Genomic DNA, 8,174 nt, shown 5'->3' on the forward strand with positions numbered 1-8,174 from the left:
TGATTCAGAGACCTGTGTAACCCCTAACCCGTATTGATTCAGAGACCTGTGTAACCCCTAACCCGTATTGATTCAGAGACCTGTGTAACCCCTAACCCGTATTGATTCAGAGACCTGTGTAACCCCTAACCCGTATTGATTCAGAGACCTGTGTAACCCCTAACCCGTATTGATTCAGAGACCTGTGTAACCCCTAACCCGTATTGATTCAGAGACCTGTGTAACCCCTAACCCGTATTGATTCAGAGACCTGTGTAACCCTAACCCGTATTGATTCAGAGACCTGTGTAACCCCTAACCCGTATTGATTCAGAGACCTGTGTAACCCCTAACCCGTATTGATTCAGAGACCTGTGTAACCCCTAACCCGTATTGATTCAGAGACCTGTGTAACCCCTAACCCGTATTGATTCAGAGACCTGTGTAACCCCTAACCCGTATTGATTCAGAGACCTGTGTAACCCCTAACCCGTATTGATTCAGAGACCTGTGTAACCCCTAACCCGTATTGATTCAGAGACCTGTGTAACCCCTAACCCGTATTGATTCAGAGACATGTGACCCCTAACCTATGACCCTATAGATTCAGAGACCTGTGATGCCTAAAGCCTAACCTATGACCCACATAAATTCAGAGACCTGTGACCCCTAAACCCTAACCTATGACCCTATAGATTCAGAGACCTGTGACCCCTAACCTATGCCAATATAGATTCAGAGACCTGTGACCCCAAACCCCTAACCTATGACTCTATAGATTTAGAGACCTGTGATCCCTAACCTATGACCCTATAGATTCAGAGACCTGTGACCCCTAACCTATGACTATAGATTCAGAGACCTGTGACCCCTAACCCCTAACCTATGACCCTATAGATTCAGAGACCTGTGACCCATAACCCCTAATTCTATAGATTCAGAAACCTGTGACCCCTAAACCCTAACCTATGACCCTATAGATTCAGAGATCTGTGACCCATAACCCCTAATTCTACAGATTCAGAGACCTGTGACCCCTAAACCCTAACCTATGACCCTATAGATTCAGAGATCTGTGACCCATAACCCCTAATTCTACAGATTCAGAGACCTGTGACCCATAACCCCTAACCTATGACCCTATAGATTCAGAGACCTGTGATGCCTAAACCCTAACCTGTGACCCTATAGATTCAGAGACCTGTGACCCCTAACCTATGACTATAGATTCAGACATGTGACCCCTAAACCCTAACCTGTGACCCTATAGATTCAGAGACCTGTGACCTATAACCCCTAACCTATGACCCTATAGATTCAGAGACCTGTGACCCCTAACCCCTAATCTATGACCCTATCGATTCAGAGACCTGTGATGCCTAAACCCTAACCTGTGACCCTATAGATTCAGAGACCTGTGACCCCTAACCTATGACTATAGATTCAGACATGTGACCCCTAAACCCTAACCTGTGACCCTATAGATTCAGAGACCTGTGACCCCTAACCCCTAACATGTGACCCTATAGATTCAGAGACCTGTGACCCCTAACCCCTAATTCTACAGATTCAGAGACCTGTGACCCCTAACCCCTAACCTATGACCTTATATATTAGAGACCTGTGACCCCTAACCCCTAACCTATGACCCTATAGATTCAGAAACCTGTGACCCCTAACCCCTAACCTATGACCCTATAGATTCAGAGACCTGTGACCCCTAACCCCTAATCTATGACCCTATAGATTCAGAAACCTGTGACCCCTAACCTATGACCCTATAGATTCATAAACCTGTGACCCATAACACCTCATCTATGACCCTATAGATTCAGAGACCTGTGATGCCTAAACCCTAACCTGTGACCCTTTAGATTCAGAGACCTGTGACCCCTAACCCCTAACCTATGACCCTATAGATTCAGAGACCTGTGACCCCTAACCCATGACCCTATAGATTCATAAACCTGTGACCCCTAACCCCTAACCTATTACCCTATAGATTCAGAGACCTGTGACCCCTAACCCCTAACCTATGACCCTATAGATTCAGAGACCTGTGACCCCTAAAGCCTAACCTATGACCCATATCAATTCAGAGACCTGTGACCCCTAACCCCTAACCTATGACCCTAGAGATTCAGAGACCTGTGACCCCTAACCCCTAACCTATGACCCTATAGATTCAGAGACCTGTGACCCCTAACCCCTAACCTATGACCCTATAGATTCAGAGACCAGTCCCATCAGGAGGAACCCAGCCGGTAACGTGGCGCGACCCATGGTGCAGAGGCTGCCTGAACCCCAGGATGTAGTGGACTGTCTGGACCTGAAAACCTTCGATACCCCACCTTACTACTCCACCTCTTCAGAGAGCTTCAGGAACACAGTAGAGGGTGAGGATTCAGGAACACAGTAGAGGTGGAGGATTCAGGAGAGGGTGAGGATTCAGGAACACAGTAGAGGGTGAGGATTCAGGAACACAGTAGAGGGTGAGGATTCAGGAACACCGTAGAGGGTGAGGATTCAGGAACACCGTAGAGGGTGAGGATTCAGGAACACAGTAGAGGGTGAGGATTCAGCAACACAGTAGAGGGTGAGTATTCAGGAACACCGTAGAGGGTGAGGATTCAGGAACACCGTAGAGGGTGAGGATTCAGGAACACCGTAGAGGGTGAGGATTCAGGAACACAGTAGAGGGTGAGGATTCAGGAACACAGTAGAGGGTGAGGATTCAGGAACACAGTAGAGGGTGAGGATTCAGGAACACAGTAGAGGGTGAGGATTCAGGAACACAGTAGAGGGTGAGGATTCAGGAACACCGTAGAGGGTGAGGATTCAGGAACACCGTAGAGGGTGAGGATTCAGGAACACAGTAGAGGGTGAGGATTCAGCAACACAGTAGAGGGTGAGTATTCAGGAACACCGTAGAGGGTGAGGATTCAGGAACACCGTAGAGGGTGAGGATTCAGGAACACCGTAGAGGGTGAGGATTCAGGAACACAGTAGAGGGTGAGGATTCAGGAACACAGTAGAGGGTGAGGATTCAGGAACACAGTAGAGGGTGAGGATTCAGGAACACAGTAGAGGGTGAGGATTCAGGAACACAGTAGAGGGTGAGGATTCAGGAACACAGTAGAGGGTGAGTATTCAGGAACACCGTAGAGGGTGAGGATTCAGGAACACAGTAGAGGGTGAGGATTCAGGAACACAGTAGAGGGTGAGGATTCAGGAGAGGGTGAGGATTCAGGAACACCATAGATGGTGAGGATTCAGCAACACAGTAGAGGGTGAGGATTCAGGAACACCGTAGAGGGTGAGGATTCAGGAACACCGTAGAGGGTGAGGATTCAGGAACACAGTAGAGGGTGAGGATTCAGGAGAGGGTGAGGATTCAGGAACACCATAGAGGGTGAGGATTCAGGAACACCGTAGAGGGTGAGGATTCAGTAGAGGGTGAGGATTCAGCAACACAGTAGAGGGTGAGGATTCAGCAACACCGTAGAGGGTGAGGTATATAATACAGGCATTTTTATCCATAGAGACTTACAGTTACACGTGTATACATTTTGCGTATGTTGATGCCGGGAATTGAACCCACTACCCTGACCCACACGTAACCCTCCTCTCCTCTGCCTCCAGAGGACACATACCTCCACCCCAAACCTCCTAACCCTCCTCTCTCCTCCCCCTCTCTCTCTCTCTCTCTCTCTCTCTCCCTCTCCTTCTCTCCTCCCCCTCTCCTCTCTCTCTCACCTCCCTCTCTCTTTCCTTCCTCTCTCTCTCCTCCCCCTCTCCTCTCTCTCTCACTCTTTCCTTCTTCTCTTCTCTCTCTCCTCTCTCTCTCCTCTCCTCCCTCTCTCCTCCTCCTCTCCTCCCTCTCCTCCCCTCTCTCTCCTCCTCTCTCTCTCCTCCTCCTCCTCTCTCTCTCCTCTCCTCCTCCCCCTCTCCACTCCTCCCTCTCTCTCCTCCCCCTCTCCACTCCTCCCTCTCCTCCCTCTCTCTCCTCTCTCATCTCCTCCCCCTCTCCACTCCTCCCTCCCTCTCCTCTCTCTCTCTCTCTCCTCCCTCTCCTCTCCTCTCCTCTCCTCCCCCCCTCTCTCTCCTCTCCTTCCTCCAGGCTACAGTGCCCCTCAGGGTGGCTATGACCCAGTGGTGCGCAGCCTCCATAACCTGGTTCACCTGTTCCTCAACGGGACGGGAGGGCAGACACACCTGTCCCCTAACGACCCCATCTTTGTCCTGCTCCACACCTTCACTGACGCCATCTTTGATGAGTGGCTGACCCGACACGCCCCAGGTATAGTGTGTCACAACCACAGCCAATCACAGAACACAAACAATTCAGTCAAACAGACCAATGGGGAAAGCGTCTGCAGACCCACACCCAGCTCTCGGCTGAGGTTCATGTCGTCCCCCAGGGGAGGCAGTGTACCCGGAGGAGGATGCTCCTATTGGTCACAACAGACAGTTCAACATGGTTCCCTTCTGGCCACCCGTCACCAACGCTGAGATGTTCGTCACAGCCCCCGAGAACCTGGGATACACCTACGAGGTCACATGGCCCTGTGAGTCACACAGAGAGACAGACAGACAGACAGACTGACAGAACATAAGTCACACGGCACAGTGAGTCATACACAGAGACTGTATGACCTTTGAACTCTATGGTTATATTCCAAATGGCCCCCTATTCCCTATATAGTGAACTACTAGTGACCAGAGCCCTATTCCCTATATAGTGAACTACTTTAGACCAGGGCCCTATTCCCTATATAGTGCACTACTTTAGACCAGGGCCCTATTCCCAATAGTGTGGACTACTCACGGAATAGGATACCATTTGGGACTGTAGTCTAATTGTTAACTGTAATATTGATAACCCTAGTGCAGGGATAGAGCAAAAACCTGCACATCCAGCTGTTCTCATATATATGTATTTTATTTCGCCAACTGTTGCTTTTCTCTCTTACCCCCCCGTACAGCTCGCCCCTACACGCTGTCTGAGATCATCACCATAGCGATCGTCGCCGCGGTGCTGGTGGCTGCGGTGGTGTCGGGGGTCATGGCGTGTGCCATGCGTGCCCGCTACTTCCGCTCGGCTGAGGGACTGGAGCCGTTGCTAGGGGAGACCTTCCGTTGCTACTCAGACAGACAGACGGACAACAGCCAGTCTGTCGTGTAGAGATCATGTGTCTCCACCGGCACCCTATTCCCTATGTAGTGCACTACTAGTGACCAGAGCCCTATTCCCTATATAGGGAACTACTAGTAACCAGAACCCTATTCCCTACATAGTGAACTACTAGTGACCAGAGACCTATTCCCTATATAGTGAACTACTAGTGACCAGGGCCCTATTCCCTATATAGTGCACTACTAGTGACCAGAACCCTATTCCCTATATAGTGAACTACTAGTGACCAGAGCCCTATTCCCTATATAGTGAACTACTAGTGACCAGAACCCTATTCCCTACATAGTGAACTACTAGTGACCAGAGCCCTATTCCCTATATAGTGAACTACTAGTGACCAGAGCCCTATTCCCTATATAGTGGACTACTAGTGACCAGAGCCCTATATAGTGAACTACTAGTGACCAGAACCCTATTCCCTATATAGTGAACTACTAGTGACCAGAGCCCTATTCCCTATATAGTGAACTACTAGTGACCAGGGCCCTATTCCCTATATAGTGAACTACTAGTGACCAGAACCCTATTCCCTATATAGTGAACTACTAGTGACCAGAACCCTATTCCCTATATAGTGAACTACTAGTGACCAGGGCCCTATTCCCTATATAGTGAACTACTAGTGACCAGAGCCCTATTCCCTATATAGTGAACTACTAGTGACCAGAGCCCTATTCCCTATATAGTGAACTACTAGTGACCAGAACCCTATTCCCTATATAGTGAACTACTAGTGACCAGAGCCCTATTCCCTATATAGTGAACTACTAGTGACCAGAGCCCTATTCCCTATATAGTGAACTACTAGTGACCAGAGCCCTATTCCCTATATAGTGAACTACTAGTGACGAGAGCCCTATTCCCTATATAGTGAACTACTAGTGACCAGAGCCCTATTCCCTATATAGTGAACTACTAGTGACGAGAGCCCTATTCCCTATATAGTGAACTACTAGTGACCAGAGCCCTATTCCCTATATAGTGAACTACTAGTGACCAGAGCCCTATTCCCCTTATAGTGAACTACTAGTGACCAGAGCCCTATTCCCTATATAGTGAACTACTAGTGACGAGAGCCCTATTCCCTATATAGTGAACTACTAGTGACCAGAGCCCTATTCCCTATATAGTGAACTACTAGTGACGAGAGCCCTATTCCCTATATAGTGAACTACTAGTGACCAGAGCCCTATTCCGTATATAGTAAACTACTAGTGACCAGAGCCCTATTCCCTATGTAGTGCCCTACTTTAGACCAGAGCCCTATTCCCTATATAGTGAACTACTAGTGACCAGAGCCCTATTCCCTATATAGTGAACTACTAGTGACCAGAGCCCTATTCCCTATGTAGTGAACTACTAGTGACCAGGGCCCTATTCCCTATATAGTGAACAACTAGTGACCAGAGCCCTATTCCCTATGTAGTGCACTACTTTAGACCAGAGCCCTATTCCCTGTGTAGTGCACTACTTTAGACCAGAGCCCTATTCCCTATGTAGTGCACTACTAGTGACCAGGGCCCTATTCCCTATGTAGTGCACAACTAGTGACCAGGGCCATATTCCCTATGTAGTGCACAACTAGTGACCAGGGCCCGATTCCCTATGTAGTGCACTACTTTAGCATACTGGCCTAACACTCTAACCACTAGGCTAGTGCACTACTTTAGCATACTGGCCCAACACTCTAACCACTAGGCTAGTGCACTACTTTAGCATACTGGCCCAACACTCTAACCACTAGGCTAGTGCACTACTTTAGCATACTGGCCTAACACTCTAACCACTAGGCTAGTGCACTACTTTAGCATACTGGCCTAACACTCTAACCACTAGGCTAATGCACTACTTTAGCATACTGGCCTAACACTCTAACCACTAGGCTAATGCACTACTTTAGCATACTGGCCTAACACTCTAACCACTAGGCTAATGCACTACTTTAGCATACTGGCCCAACACTCTAACCACTAGGCTAGTACCCATAGAGTTCTGGTCAACAGTTGTGCACTATAGAGGGAATGGTACCCATAGAGTTCTGTCAACAGTAGTGTACTATAGAGGGAATGGTGCCCTTGGGTACCCATAGAGTTCTGGTCAACAGAAGTGCACTATAGAGGGAATGGTACCCATAGAGTTCTGTCAACAGTAGTGCACTATAGAGGGAATGGTGCCCTTGGTTACCCATAGAGTTCTGGTCAACAGTAGTGCACTATAGAGGGAATGGTGCCCTTGGTTACCCATAGAGTTCTGGTCAACAGTAGTGCACTATAGAGGGAATGGTGCCCTTGGTTACCCATAGAGTTCTGGTCAACAGTAGTGCACTATAGAGGGAATGGTGCCCTTGGTTACCCATAGAGTTCTGGTTAAAAGTAGTGCACTATATTTAGGTTAAGGTGCTATTAAACCACAACCCTGTCTATAGTTTATGCTGTTTCTATTCCTTCTCCCTCCTCTAATAAAGTTGTAGTGGTTTTGAAAACCTGTGTCCCGAGCGGCTTGGTCTGTGTTTTCATAACATTCACTACCCTTTGGCCCGTTTCCACGGAGACTGAGACCCTGAGGGGTTTTGTGGATATGGACCTCTGGTTTAGTAAACCTGGTCCAGCGCCTTTTATTCCAGTACTGTAGTTAGTTGTTCCTTCATAGCAGTGTATGGGGCGCCCTCTGGTGGAGAATATACTGTCCTGCACTTCACAACACCACCCATCAGACAGACATTGTAGCTGCTAGTCTGAACCCAAGGCACCACATTAACATGCTTTATGTGATAGTAATGGAGGGAAAAACAATTCAAATGAAAATAGGTCGCCTGCTAACAAGAAAACTAATATATTCCGGTTGCCAGTGACGATGTGGACCGTAGCCAGTAGGTCTGAAATCACTTACACATTTAGTTGAGAAAAATGCCAATTCTCCTCTTTTGATAACCCGCTCACGGACTAAAACATTCCCGTGTTAATATAACCTGTCAATTTACAACTTGTAAATGTGTTTT

General features: G+C 48.1%; 1 protein-coding gene across 2 annotated transcripts in view; it reads left to right on the forward strand.

The window, feature by feature from the left end:
- Window positions 1-7,670, forward strand: part of LOC115127940 (5,6-dihydroxyindole-2-carboxylic acid oxidase-like) — a 45,042-nt gene extending 37,372 nt beyond the window's left edge. For both annotated transcript variants that reach the window (XM_065003512.1, XM_065003511.1), the window contains 4 exons: window positions 2,208-2,375; window positions 4,100-4,279; window positions 4,401-4,547; window positions 4,965-7,670. In XM_065003512.1, coding sequence (XP_064859584.1) covers window positions 2,208-2,375; window positions 4,100-4,279; window positions 4,401-4,547; window positions 4,965-5,164 — 695 coding nt within the window. In that variant the 3' untranslated portion in view covers window positions 5,165-7,670. The remainder of the gene's footprint in view (window positions 1-2,207; window positions 2,376-4,099; window positions 4,280-4,400; window positions 4,548-4,964) is intronic.
- The last annotated feature ends 504 nt before the right edge of the window (window positions 7,671-8,174 follow it).

This window comes from Oncorhynchus nerka, linkage group LG18 (genome assembly GCF_034236695.1).
Source record: "Oncorhynchus nerka isolate Pitt River linkage group LG18, Oner_Uvic_2.0, whole genome shotgun sequence".
Taxonomy (NCBI): domain Eukaryota; kingdom Metazoa; phylum Chordata; class Actinopteri; order Salmoniformes; family Salmonidae; genus Oncorhynchus; species Oncorhynchus nerka.